Source organism: Populus nigra, chromosome 3, assembly GCF_951802175.1.
Source record: "Populus nigra chromosome 3, ddPopNigr1.1, whole genome shotgun sequence".
NCBI classification, from domain to species: Eukaryota; Viridiplantae; Streptophyta; class Magnoliopsida; order Malpighiales; family Salicaceae; genus Populus; species Populus nigra.
Window position 1 is genome coordinate 26,134,380 of NC_084854.1, and position 15,152 is coordinate 26,149,531.

Below are 15,152 nucleotides of genomic sequence, written 5' to 3' on the forward strand. Positions count from 1 at the left end.
GCAAGTAAGGAAAGTAATTGATGCTCTTGTCTGAATGAATATTTATGGGTGCTGATGAGACCTAAGTTACAAAACCTGAAAATGACGTGAATGTTTACAAGAGAAATATCTCAAGGATAATTTAATTTCGACTGATAAATATCCTATGAACAAGGATAATTTAATTTGAGATGGAAACTAAGTGAAGTCAGGCAACAAAGTCCTCAAGGTTTAGCTTGTGAATAGAGAAATTAATTTATTCTATATATTCACCTTTAAATCTTTTATAAAGTTGTATATAGCTTGTGATGAGAGTAAATTCTTTATTCTATTCCTTTTGTGCAGTATAAAAAACGTTTAACATTTTTGCTTTGTGAGAGGAAATTCGTTTTCAAGTTCATAGTGCTGCACAGTCTCCATAAATAAAACACAAATTTGTCGCACTAGGATTGGGACCGCAACTTAAGCTGGTTACACAGCAGCGTGGTCGGCAGAGATTTACTTCAACAAACTTTGGGGCTAGCTGCAAGTTCTGAGTGAATGTATGTATATATGCTTTTGTTTTATGCATTAATTTTTTTTTATTAATGTTATTTGAGGTTGGTATAAAGGTGATGCTATTTCATTAAGTTTTTCTGTAGAAAGGTTGGGTTAAAAATGAATTTTTTTTATACATAAAAAATTAATGAATCAATTTGTACCTCAATTTGAGCACGTCGTGAACACCATCAATTAAGATATGTTAGTATTTCTTAACAGTATTAACCTCAGCCAAATCCCCTACTAGTAATTTTGATGTTGCATGAGCACTAACTGGCTCGCCTGTAAATCATAATTAATCAAGTCAGCTACTTAATCAGAAAGTGTTGGTGAGGAAAAGTTGGTGATTTTGAATTAGTGAATAATAGATTCAATCCAGGCTAAGTTATTTTATTTTATTTTATTCTGTGTTGTATGGATCTCTTTGCTTCGCTGGTTTTTCATGTACTAGATGGTTAACCTAATAAAATTATCTCGTTTTTATGATAATTAGTGTTTATATTAGCTGTAAGTTTCAATAATGAGAGCGACGATGCTAATGATATGATATATATTGATGTAGCAAACGTGGTGAGACGTTAGTTCTAAATATTTTGGGAACATGATAGTACTGTGATACTATTTTCATAATATTAGGAGTTCATCGACTTTTTCCTTTTATTAATTATATTTTAATTCTTAAACTAGAGAAAAACTAAATGGTTAAAATTATGTATATAAAAAATTATAACGACAACTATCGAAGAACATGAACAAAAAGATAAAAAGTAATGCAACAAGATTAATGAAACAAAAGTATTTTAAAAAATAACTATAAACTCATAAAAAAAAGTATACATAAGAAATATTATAATAAAACTTAGATAGATAGAATATATACAACCAGATTTAATAGTTTTACTGACAGAGATTTCTGTCAATATATACATTTACAGTTTATCAGTATGTATTTTATCAATGGGCTCACAGACAAAAACAATCCATCAAAAAAGCTTTTGTTGGTAATTTGTAGTTTGTCAATGAGTCCATCGGTAATAAATTTACCAATAGATTTATAGAAGGATAAATTGCACAAAAAAAACTTACATGCTTCATTCTATCGGTATATCCATTAGTAAATTTAACATATCACCGACAGGAAAACCATATATAATTACATCGGTATTTGTATTTCATTGTCAGTATATTCTTCAGTAAATATAATATATCACAGATAAAATATCATCTATAATTTTGTTAGTGAATTAATAATAGCAATGACATTTTAAAATTGTGTTCAAATAAAAAAAATGACAAATTTACTTATTTAAGATGGAGAATCCTCGATAAAATTTAAATCAGAACACAAATATTGACAAACCGAGTGTCATGGTGGCTGAATTTGTTGTGGGAGGTTGAATTGTGTTCAGATTGGGGGTTTGTTTACTACAAAAAAAAAAGCATATGAAAAAAGGAGAAACAGAGGAGTGGGAGAGGAAGGTCAAGTGTTAGGTCATAAATTAAATATTATCAATGAACTTACAGGTAGAATTATTTCAATGGTAACTCTATCGGTACAAATGCAACGTCACCATATAATTTTGTTTATTTTGAATCCCACTATAATACCTTCTGTAATTTTATAGGTATATATCTAAAAATTCGTTATTGACATATTTATATATGTACTTTATCATAAGGTTAATTCTGTCGGTAATGTCATCTATAAAAGTTATACGTCATCGTATTGTTTGGCTTTTTTTATTCTTTATTTTTTTTCATTGTAATTTTCTTGATATATACTAGGAGAATATTCATGTTAGTGTTTACCAACGGATATAACAATGAACAATTCTATCAGTAAATTTCATAGTAATATACCGATGAAAAAATTTCATCGATTTGTCGGTTTATATTTGTCAATTTTTTGATAGTGATAAAAGAAAAATCTTAAATGAAAAGGTTTGAATCTCAAGTTTTAGTTTTGTGTTTATTAATTTTACTTAAATCTATTGAAAAATCATCATATAATATTTTATTTAAGATGTATATTGAATATATTTTTTCTATACATGTATTAAAAAAGAAAAAAAGTTTCTAATATGAGACCAGTCCTTTTCAAGTTTTTTTAAAACTATTTATGATAAGTAAAAGTATTTTAGTTGAATAATGTGTCATTTACGCCTTTATTATTTTTCAAGTTGGTCCTTTCTTCATAAAATTATTAAATCATAATATATAATTTGTATTATTACGTTTAAAATAGGAGAGCAATCAAACATTTAAATTGAATATTATTAAATTTTTGTTATGATAATAATGAAGTTTTATTGATAGGTTCAGAAAACCATCAAGTCAACGGATGAAAACGTGTTGAATACATGTTGTTACAAATGACTAGTTTCTTTGTCACATGCTTTACACATGTATTATTAAAGTATATATTTAATATTTATTTTTAACTTGCTATGAATTAATTCAATAATTAATGATTAAAAAAATATAAAGTCCATATATTTATTATAAAAATCTTAAAAAATGATTAACCTAATAGTTTTAGGTATTAAACGGATGAAATAGATATTACTTATATATAAACACATTAATGAGAATTAAGATGGTCTGTGTCGCGGGTGCGCGACGTCGCGGCGATCGTCCACCCTCAAATGTGTAATGGGGGGATATATATCTGGTAAATATAGGGAGACAAGGAATTCTTTGTCTCTTATCAATGAAAAATGGTGTGGGAGTCGCCACCTAGTATTTTGGTCACTAGGAACCCTAACTGGTCTCAGAGATCGTCCACTCCTTGCATTTCTGAACCTCCTTAATCAATTTTTTTCTGATTCTTTCTGAGCGCTCCCACCTCTTATTATTTTTCTAATTTTCCTCCGGCTATATATTTTTATTTTTGTGGGGGGACCCAAAAATGGGTTACAACAGATGCCCCCTCTTTATAATGCTTACGGAGCAACATGGATTTTGCGCAGTAAGTTTTATAAAGATAAACAAAATTGAACTTCCGAAATTGATCTTGATTGACCTGAACTTTGTATTTATAGCAATTTCGCTTCACCCCGAAACAATGATCAAAACTTAGTCATCTCGAGATCCAATCTGGTGATCCCTTGACCTCTAACTTTGATTAGATTAACCTAGCATTCATCTGAGATCCCATCTGACGATCCCTTTAGCCAAAGCTGATATCTGTGTTGCGGTTGGGCTAACCTGAGATCCCTTCCGGGGATCCCCTTTAACCAGAACCATTATCCTGTGTGTGGTTGGGCTAACCTGAGATCGCATCTGGCGATCCCCTTTAACCAGAACCATTATCCTGTGTGTGGTTGGGCTAACCTGAGACCCCATCTGGCGATCCCCTTTAACCAGAACCATTATCCTGTGCGTGGTTGGGCTAACCTGAGACCCCATCTGGCGATCCCCTTTAACCAGAACCATTATCCTGCGTGGTTGGGCTAACCTGAGATCCCATCTGGCGATCCCCTTTAACCAGAACCATTATCCTACGTGGTTGGGCTAACCTGAGATCCCATCTGGCGATCCCCTTTAACCAGAACCATTATCTTGTATGTGGTTGGGCTAACCCGAGACCCCATCTGGCAATCCCCTTTAACCAGAACCAAAATCCTGCGTGGTTGGGCTAACCTGAGATCCCATCTGGCGATCCCCTTTAACCAGAACCATTATCCTGTGTGTGGTTGGGCTAACCTGAGATCCCATCTGGCGATCCCCTTTAACCAGAACCAAAAAATCTGTGTGTGGTTGGGCTAACCTGAGATCCCATCTGGCGATCCCCTTTACCAGAACCATTATCCTGTGTGTGGTTGGGCTAACCTGAGACCCCATATGGCGATCCCCTTTAACCAGAACCATTATCCTGCATGGTTGGGCTAACCTGAGATCCCATCTGGCGATCCCCTTTAACCAGAACCATTATCCTACGTGGTTGGGCTAACCTGAGATCCCATCTGGCGATCCCCTTTAACCAGAACCATTATCTTGTATGTGGTTGGGCTAACCTGAGACCCCATCTGGCAATCCCCTTTAACCAGAACCAAAATCCTGCGTGGTTTGGCTAACCTGAGATCCCATCTGGCGATCCCCTTTAACCAGAACCATTATCTTGTGGTTGGGCTAACCTGAGACCCCATCTGGCGATCCCCTTTAACCAGAACCATTATCCTGCGTGGTTGGGCTAACCTGAGATCCCATCTGGCGATCCCCTTTAACCAGAACCATTATCCTGCGTGGTTGAGCTAACCTGAGATCCCATCTGGCGATCCCCTTTAACCAGAACCATTATCTTGTATGTGGTTGGGCTAACCCGAGACCCCATCTGGCAATCCCCTTTAACTAGAACCATAATCCTGCGTGGTTTGGCTAACCTGAGATCCCATCTGGCGATCCCCTTTAACCAGAACCATTATCTTGTGTGTGGTTGGGCTAACCTGAGACCCCATCTGGCGATCCCCTTTAACCAGAACCAAAATTCTGTGTGTGGTTAGGCTAACCTGAGATCCCACCTGGCGATCCCCTTTAACCAGAACCATTATCTTGTGTGTGGTTGGGCTAACCTGAGATCCCATCTGGCGATCCCCTTTAACCAGAACCAAAAAAATCTATGTTTGAAACCCCAATCAACCTGGAATCCCATCTGGCGATTCCCTTTAACAAAAGCTGAAATATGAGACCCCATCTGCCGATCTCCTTTAATCAAATCCAAAATATGAGATCCCTTCTGGCGACCTCCTTTAACCAAAACTGAAAACTATGTTTGTAGCTCGGTCAACCTGGAATCCCATCTGGCGATTCCCTTTAACCAAAGCTGAAATCGGCATGGTTTGAACCTTTCGTTTTCTTTTAAAAAATTTCCTAATAGGTTCTCCTCACTTTATTGTTGTTCCAGAATCAAAACCGTGATTCCTTGTTATCATCAACTCAGTGATCCTTTCTTCATCCACAATCTTGTTGAATTAAGGATTCCTCCTGTAACAATTCAAAAACATATATGCAATGATTTATGATTAGATGTCATGCATGCATTCTTACCTGGTTTTGAAACATAGGTCCCACCACTCTCCCTTGACATGAGCTTACTTGTGAAGTCATATGCTGGATTCATTTCTCGTGCTGCCACCTTTTACCTATCATATCTTTGAGAAGAAGTCTTTGACTTTTTATAAGTAGCTTTTTTTTTTCAAAATGTATGACTTGTCGTTGCCTTCTTTGTCATGCTTTTGTCAAATGCTTTAACTTATCTTTTTCAAATCTACGGGCTTTCATCCCGTTTTAAAATCATGTTAAACTTTTCATGAAATATCTTTTATTGCCCCCAGTGTGGGGTGTGATCCTATTCCAGGTTTTTATAAAGAAGAAAATCATTCCGGCTCAAACGGAACCACCCATGATATACTCTTTAGAGAGTGAAGGGAAAATGAAATTTTCTCATTTCAAAATGCACATTGTTAGGCAATATAAACTCTGTTTTTTTTTTTTATCTTGAAAGAAACTTATAGGTGATTGATCAATTCATTATGCTATCCAAAGGCAGGGTTGTACTTCAGGGTTAACTTTGGTTTGTTTTTTTAACTTTCATCTTTAACTGTTTTATGATACATTTCTTGTAATCACTCAACCTTGTGTTAAAAAGTGCATGATCTTGTCATTTATTTAAAGAACAGATAGGCTCAAAGACAAACACAAAATCTAGCTGACATCATGAGCCTTGATTGTCAACTAGAGAGAATAAATGCAAACCAAAAGCAATGACAAAAGCATGCTAAGGCAAACAAAGTTGGTTTACATTTTGAAAAAAACTACTAGAGCTTTTTGGGTCACCCCGCTCTGAAACTTCTCACCCTGAGCCAACTTGCGCCCAAAGGTCTTGGCTGAGACTTTTTCTAGTATCTGGATAGTTAGTTGTGGCAGTGATTCATCTTCCTTCCCCACCTGTGTTTTCTTATCATCTCCTTCGATCTCACCTTCTTTATTATTGACAATTTTTGACCGAGATTTTCCAATCCTTTATCCATTATTACTTGTGTCATGACCAGGCAATGACTTTGAATTGATGTTGGGTGTGTCTTCAAATGATACCCATCCTATCTTAATAACCTCCAACAACTTCCTCTTGAAAGCGTAACAGGTTTCAATCCTATGCCCGGGATTACCAGCATGGTACTCGCAAGTCAACTCGGGCTTGTACCAAGTTGGGAATGGTGGTTGCAGTGGTGGTGCGGGGATAGGAGCTATTTGTCCAATGCTTAGTAGTTTGGCATACACGTCCTTCAAAGGCATGGGTAATGACGACAGTGGTTCTGAGAGGTACCTTGTGTTTGGTCTTTGGTAGTTGTTTTGGTTGTTTGACTGGTTATTTGCTCGATTAGAGGAAAAAGGTTTGTTAAAGTTTATGTGGGCAACATGAGAGGTAGGTATTTGTGGGTTAAGTGAATCCACTATCTTGCCCTTGGACCCATCTTCAAAGTCGTAAATGTGACCTTCCATTTTTCTTCTAAGAAAACCCTTCGTCTCCAATGGCTCAGCTATACGTCCAGCTTTAATCCCTTGCTCTATTCTTTCAGCTATGCGTACCGCATCGTAGAAATGCTGAGATGAGCTACCCATTAGGTGCTCATAATATGGTGCTTTGAAGGTATTGGCAAACAAGGTCACCATCTCCGTTTCTATCAAAGGGGGTTGGACATGCATTGCCTCATCCCTCCACCTTTGCGCATAGGCCCTTACCGACTCTTGGCTCCTTTTCTCCATTGACATTAGACTTGTTCGATCAGGAGCGATTTCCATATTAAACTTGTACTGCTTAAGGAAAGCCTCCACCAAGTCTCTCCAGCTCATGATCCTGACACTGTCTAACCTCATGTACTAGCTCAAAGCGGATCCTGCTAGGCTATCTTGAAAGAAATAGATGAGCAATTTATCATCATGGATTACTTCCGCCATTTTGTTGCAGTAGGATCGAAGGTAAGTGTTTGGGCATTCCAAACCGGTATACTTAATGAATTCTGGTATCCGAAAATCTTTTGGCACCACAATGTTTGGTACCAAACATACTTCGGCTGCTCGTATAGGGTCAAACCAGTCATTACCCTCAACTTCCCTTAATCTTTCTTCCAAAGCAAACAGCTTGTCATGGTCCATCAAACTGGTAGGCCTATTATCCGGGACTCCCTCCGTTGTTAAGTCCACAGTGATTGGAGCGTGAGTTGGCTGGATAGGGGTGATAGGCACAAAATGTTGTTCATTCGCCGAGTTTGCCCCCAGGTTTTGAGATGCTTGAGGGATGTGAGCTGTTGGCGCTCCTTCAGGCTGTTGTGCTGATGTTCCCTCCCTATTCTTAGCTCTTAGAAGCTGCTCAAGTAAATCGGTCAGCCGAGAAACTTCATTTTTTACGGACTCCAACTCGGTTTGATAATGTGACTCTAAGTGGGCTCTTTCTTCGTTCTCCATTCTCGCTCTAGACCGGGTGTTGTGGATTTTGGAGGTGGGACCTATGTTTCACGATCTGGTGTGCGTGGAAAAATGTAAATGAATGTATGATAAAGAACAATGCATGATGCATATGTAATGTGAGCTGAAAAGACCTGAAAACCAAATGCCTTATGGTTAGGTTTTGTCTTATGCAAAAATATATTTTGTGGAGCATACACCCTATAGCCGGTTCTAATTCTTTTGTGCTTGACGAGGGTAGGTTGGCTATTCAGTCTCTAAAAAGGGTCTCTTGCTGTCCCAGTGATTGCCCTCGTGGAGGCAATATGGGGGCTTGTAGGCAACGAGATGGCACATGTACCAACTATTGCCAGTCTAAGCACTCAGAGAAGAGTTGGGGTTTACACAAACTTAAACCTTGACTAACAGTCGTAAGGTAAGCTGCTAGTCCCCCACTTAACTTAAAGCTTGTGTGTGCTTCTCAAAATCAAAGTATGTGATGCATGTGATAGTTCTATAAGATGCATGAGACAGTTCTATACAAATGCATGAACAAAATGTGTAAAAAATATTTAAAGCATATAAGCAGATAACAAAAGAAAAGGTATATTAAAAACACACGAAAACAAAAACAAATCAGACAAAAACGAAGCTTAGTCCACAAGGTCCCCAGTGGAGTCGCCATTCTGTCGCGGGTGCGCGACGTCGCGGCGATCGTCCACCCTCAAATGTGTAATGGGGGGATATATATCTGGTAAATATGGGGAGACAAGGAATTCTTTGTCTCTTATCAATGAAAAATGGTGTGGGAGTCGCCACCTAGTAGTTTGGTCACTAGGAACCCTAACTGGTCTCAGAGATCGGGCACGGGGATTGGTTGCGTAAAGGGAAGGTATTAGCACCCCAAATACGCCCTACCTAAGGTAAGCTGCATTGTTTATTTGTCTGATAAAATTCAAGGTCTCGTTGTGTTTACTAGTTGTTGGTCCGTCTATGGTTCAAGAAAAGTCCTCCTCAATAAGGAGGTCCTTATCTTATCGGGTAAAACCTAACCGTTCTAACATCTATGTATGTTGGTCCGTCTATGGTTCAAGAAAAGTCCTCAATAAGGAGGTCCTTATCTTATCGGGTAAAACCTAACCGTTCTAACGTCTATATAAAAAAACCATATTTTTAATATCATGAATATGTTTTATGTATAAATTCATAATCCCAAATACTAAAAAAAGACCAAAAGATTTTTTTAGAATTTTTGAAATATTGGCCTAGTTCTCATGGCTTGAATAAACTGGTTATTAAAGCCAAAATGCATGCTAATACATATATTGTTTTGAAATTTTCTTTGTTGTAGGAAAAATATGATGTTATAATATATATATATATATATATATATATATATATATATATATATATATTGGAGAGACTAGGCCGTATTTTAAAACAAAAATATTTTTTTTAATTATGTATTTTTTGATGTTTTGACAAAAATCGGGTATTTTAATACTGAATTTATATCTCTATGGTATAAAAATACAACCCAATATCCTGCAAAATTGGTAGAAAAAGATGCAAGAAAATCACATTTTTTTAAAAATGATTTTGGAAATTTTTTTTAATATTATTATTTTTGTTTTTTTTTTAAAAATATAATACACACACACACACACACATATATATATAATTCACGTCTTGCATGAACAGTAGGACATGAATTATATTTCACGCTTACTGTTCATGCAGTGAACAGTAGGTAAGGAAGAAGAAGAAGAAAAGGAGGAAGATGAAGGAGGAGGAAAGGAAGAGGGGCTCACTTGGCCAAAGGGGCTGTGGCTGCTGTGATGAGGTTGTTCAGCCGGTGGTTGTAGCGGTGGAGTTGGAGGAAGACGGCGTCGGTTTCCTGTGGCAGAGGGAGAAAGAAGAAGAAGAAAAATTCTGCAGAAATTGGGCGAAAATGCTGGTTTTTGGCTGACTTTGGACCCGAATGTTTCCCCCCTCAGATCATGAAATCCAACTCTATTTATAGGAAGTGGAAGAGGGCAATCTTGTCTACGTTGTGGAAAAAATACAGCCCCTGATTCAGTTGGGAAGCATCTCAACCGTTGGCTCAAAGTGTCCACCTCGAGCTGCCAAATTTTGCAGCTCAAGGCTGTGAACTGCCCGAGGTGGCCACTTTGAGCCACTCAACGGAGCCGTTTCTAACTTTTTTGACCTGACCAGACTATTCTCCGGGATAAAGCGGTTTCATGTGGACATGTTGGTGCATGCTTTGTCGGATTTGGGGGTCAAACGAGGCAGAAAACACGCCTGGAAGTCGGCCACTCGGGCAGCTCGGTGGGGAAGAAAATGAACAATTCCTGCCCCTTTTCAAATCAGTCCTCCAGTTTTCAATTTCTTCAATTTGGCCCCGGATCAAATCCAATACAGCCCCTCTTATTTACGCGCCTTTTCCAAATTGGTCCCTGGTTTCGGATTTTCTCAATTAAGTCCTTAATTGGCCCTTAAACTTCAATATGTATGCAATTAGGCCCTTGATTTAACCAAATCAACTCTCAAAAATTATAATTTAACCCCAGAACTTTAATTTCTTCCAACTAAAGCCTAAATTGACTTAAAAACTCAATTTTCCTTGCAATCAAAACCTCTATAAATTCAAATGAACCTTCAATAAAATCCAATTGAGTCCATAAACATCCAACTTTGGCCCTTTTCTCTTCAAATTAAATTTTCTCTTTCAACAGGGCTCTCCTCCTTCAAGAATATACTGTCAAAAAATTCACTCCTTGCATTTCTGAACCTCCTTAATCAATTTTTTTCTGATTCTTTCTGAGCGCTCCCACCTCTTATTATTTTTCTAATTTTCCTCCGGCTATATATTTTTATTTTTGTGGGGGGACCCAAAAATGGGTTACAACAGTCTGATTGAATTAGTTTGCTTATTTACAAATTGGATGATTTAAAGTAGATAACCCCACTATGTAGAGGCGTTTAACTAGTTTTCAATAGTAATTTGGCACAAGCTATGCATCGCAGCTTGGCTGGATGACCAACAATTTTGATTGCGAGGCAGAGACGTTTTAAATTCATATGGCTAGGGTTCGCGTCGACTCTCTCCAAAACCACCCTAATGACCATTGAACAGCAATGAAGAAAATATCATTTTGTATGCTGTTTTCAATTTTCTCAAGTTCATTTTGCTCAAATTGTTTGGAACTATGCTGATTTAGGTGGATTTATTTTTGAAAAAATGTGTTTGCTAGGGACGTGTCGTCAAAGACGGGTTTAGTAAATTTGTCTCAAGATATTGAAGAACTATGGAATGAATGGCAGATTCGCTCATTAATGTTAATTGGTCTCCTTCTTCAAATCATCCTCACCATTTTAGGAGAACGACGGAAGTATACTGTTGGGTTCGGCGGGGATTTTCTTTGGTTAGCATACTTGTCCGCAGATTCGGTGGCAATCTTTTCATTGGGTATCCTTGCTCGCAGCGTAGCCAACTCCACAAATCCGAACTTGATTCCAGTGTTTTGGGCACCAATCCTTCTAGTTCACATTGGTGGCCCTGGAACTATCTCTGCTTATTCAATGCATGAACTCGACAAATTATTGATAAATCACCTTCTTCAGCTAGTAACTCGAGTTGGAGTGGTTGGTTATGTCTTGTTCAGGTTGAGAGAAAATGCCTTCATGTTGGTAGCCATTCCCATCTTTATTTCAGGAATGATCAAGTATGGTGAAAGGATTTGGGTTTTCAAAAGAAACAAGGAATCCGATAATTTGACACAGCAACCTTCTGCAAAACGATCTTGCATCCACGTTGATGATATAATTTCTTTTGTTCATTACGTTATATAAGATGCTGTTTCAAAATCTTGATCTCGTCAATTTGGATCAAACCGTTGCCACCTATGATCTGGTTTCTGGAAAGAAAGCTGAGGAAGCCTTCCAGTTGACAGAAATTGAGCTGGGACTCAAGTATGATCGCCTTTATTCTAAGGTGGCAACGGTTTCCTGGCCTCGCTTCATTCTCCGCTCAGTCACTTTCTTATCCTCTATTTTTGCTTTAGTTTCCTTCTCAATAATGATAAAGAGCAAGACTGACTATTCGAAAAACGATAGAATTATATCTTACGTGTTGCTGAGTGGAGTTGTCTGCCTTGAAAGTTACTCTATCATTGGGCATCTCTTTTCCGACTGGACTACGATTTGGCTTAGTAGTTGGAAAAATGGATCTCTTAATCTCTATACAACCCGTTGTCTTAGTATGTTACTATTTTTTTCCAGGAAGCCCAAAAGATGGTCAAGATTAATGGGACAACACAACCTAGTTTGAGTACACGGAGTTTTTTAGCTGAGAGGAGAATCATTAAATATGAGGAATCTCACTGCCCATTCTGCTGCAAGGAAATTGAGACAATTAATCATCTTTTCCATTGGTGTTCTATAACATGGTCTCTTTGGGGTCATTTCTTGAACTGATTTGGGTGTTCAGGTTGTCTACACAAAGACCCATATCAAAATCTACAGGAATGGTCCGGTTTGATTAATGGAAATTTTCAGCGACGTGCTATTAACCTCCTCTGCAAAGGTCTGTACTGGTCAATTTGGATAGCGCGCAACCGCCTAATCTTTGAATCCAAGGCTCCGGATTGGGATATGATTTTTGATCTCACCTTTTACCGTTTGGCCTTCTGGTTGAAGTCTTCAGTTAGAAATTTCAGCTACGCAGGCTCAGATCTTTTTAGAAATCCAGAATGTATTATGAACTGGACTAATTAATTAGGTCCCTCGTCGCTTTGGTCTTCTCTTCTCTTTTATATTCCCATTGTATTTATGTTTCATTCAGTTCCACCTACTTGATGGGGCTGTTTAATATATAATTCACTCGTTTAGTATCAAAAAAAAAAAAAACAACACAACCTAGTAAGTGCTCTATCAAAGAAACCAGTGAACAAGCTTCGTAAGAAGTACTTTCCAGGGAATTGGAAAGTAGATAGCAGGGAGAAGGTGGACAAGGATTTAAAAGAATTGATCTTCAAACAAATCCTGCATAGACGTTCGAGGTACGATCCTTCTACCAATAATATCCTTGACCTCCTTGGGCTATTGGAAGAGAGAGGACGCAATGTGCTTCAAAGCAAGGGTTGTTTCGATAAATTGGGATGGAGTGTGGATGATGCAGAATTCAGTCATAGCCTCCTCACTTGGCACATTGCTACTCATGTTTGTTACATTGACGATTCCAAGAAGAACGTTTTTGTGAATCATCAAAATTGCGCAATGAGCAGATCATTATCTAACTACATGTTGTATCTCCTGGTTCAATGTCCAAATATGTTAGCGATGGAGCTCAGCGGAACAAGGTATACTGAAACTAGAATTCATTTGCATCGTCTCCTATTGATCATCGGGAATCCTCATAAAGAAAATGAAAAGAAATGGAAAAAAATTTCCATGGATAAATTGGATACATTATCGTTTCCCAAAGCTCAAGTGAAATTTTTTTTCTATGAATTGCTTCAAAGTCCGTCTACCATGTTAAAAGAAATTAGAGATCAAGGGGAAGAAAAGTCAGCCCTACTAGATGGTTGCATGCTTGCTATGTCATTGCAGTCATTGGAGTCACTGGATGGTTGGTCAAATGAAAAGAAATGGGAAATGATAAGTGAACTGTGGGTGGAAATGCTGATGTATGCTGCAAGCCATTCTGGATGGAAGGAGCATGCTGATGCACTTGCCCGAGGTGGGGAGCTACTCACTCATGTCTGTCTTCTCATGGCACATCTCGGTTTAAGTAAGCAATGTCCACCTGATGTAAGTAAACAATTAGTTGATTGGTCTGAAAGGCTTGATGATTCTCCCTGGCTCTGGGTATGAGTATAGAGTACTATTGGTTTTATTTTATTAGTACTATTATTTTTAATGCTTCAATTTGGATGGGACTTTGTCATCTACCTATGATTATATTATGGTTCTATTCAATTCGTCTTCTTCTACCTATTTTAGTTCAATTTTAGCTTATTTTTGTTGTTCTGATATATGTTCTGTTTAAAACGTGATTAAGAAGAATTATTTTCTTTATTATGTAAAAATTGGTCTAGAAATTCTAGATAAATAATAATAATAAAAGAAATTTGGAAATGTTTGAGCTACAAGTGACTGAACTCTTATTTGTGTTTTTTCATTTTTTTTTCTTGAAACAAACTTTTTCTTGTTTTTCATTATCCCAAAACTGATGTGAAAGTACTCTTACTATCAAAATTATACACACACAGAAGAGCTCAAAGCAAGTTGAAAGACGAACCTCCAAAGTACACCACATGACAGTGGGCTAGCTGTAGATTTGCTCACCGACCGATCAGTGATTTGAAATAATATGTAATCTCAAGTTATTTGCAATAATCGGTTGTAAAAAATAATAGCAAAAATTATCATAAGATATATAGGTCTAAAATATCAATATCAATATGAAATAATGATAAGAACTCATCCATTATAAATGAATGGCTTGAATAGTATCTGATTTTTTTTATTTGATATTGACTTTTAGTAACAATTTAAATATAGAATTTAATTATTTTATATTAAGAATTTTTTATATACTAACGCAAAATCTCATGTTCTTAATTAATTCTTCATAGAAAATTTAAGAAATTTCAACAATTAAATTAAGCTTTCATATCAATTTTCTTTTTACTAGAACAAAAAATTAAAACAAGAATAATAGTATAAAAATGTAACTTTTGAGATATTAGTTCTACAATACAACCATAGTTAAATCGTGACTAATGAGTTGACTTCTGACTCATTTATAATCTAGTTTGGATTGAATTTTTTTTATTATAAAAATTAATTTGATAAAATTCAAAATGATTTGGTTAGTCAATTTGGTTTATTTAACTAAATTTAAGTGAATTTTTATTGAGTTAACTTGGAGATTTTTTTATTTTATCTATAAGATATCATTTCAATTTTTTAAAAGTAAAACTTATCATTTTAAAATAATTCCAAGTTGATTTTCTAATTTATAAATTAATTCAATTACTCCTTCGCTCGTGCATAAATATGGCTACCGATGATTTTGGAGGGTCTGTCTTTTTACTCCCATGCCCAAAAAGGCCACCTCTCAAAATGTTGTCAAGATGTACTTGATTGCCTTCTCCAACCTGTCCACTCACTCTTGCTCTTAG

The 15,152-nt window shown here is 36.7% G+C and overlaps 1 protein-coding gene across 1 annotated transcript; it reads left to right on the forward strand.

Annotated features, from left to right (window-relative positions):
• Positions 1–397: 397 nt before the first annotated feature.
• LOC133689498 (uncharacterized) lies at positions 398–13,839 on the forward strand. The gene is made up of 5 exons (XM_062109354.1): positions 398–521; positions 11,220–11,778; positions 11,819–12,224; positions 12,455–12,718; positions 12,941–13,839. Coding segments are annotated over exons 1-5 (2,130 nt in total). The 5' UTR covers positions 398–519.
• Positions 13,840–15,152: the final 1,313 nt, after the last annotated feature.

Bases quoted from the DNA above. Each gene is read 5' to 3' on its own strand.
- LOC133689498 (XM_062109354.1), top strand. The intron at 12,225-12,454 runs GTATGTTACTAT...TTGGGTGTTCAG, and splicing joins CTATACAACCCGTTGTCTTA to GTTGTCTACACAAAGACCCA. The intron at 12,719-12,940 runs GTATTATGAACT...AGTACTTTCCAG, and splicing joins TCTTTTTAGAAATCCAGAAT to GGAATTGGAAAGTAGATAGC.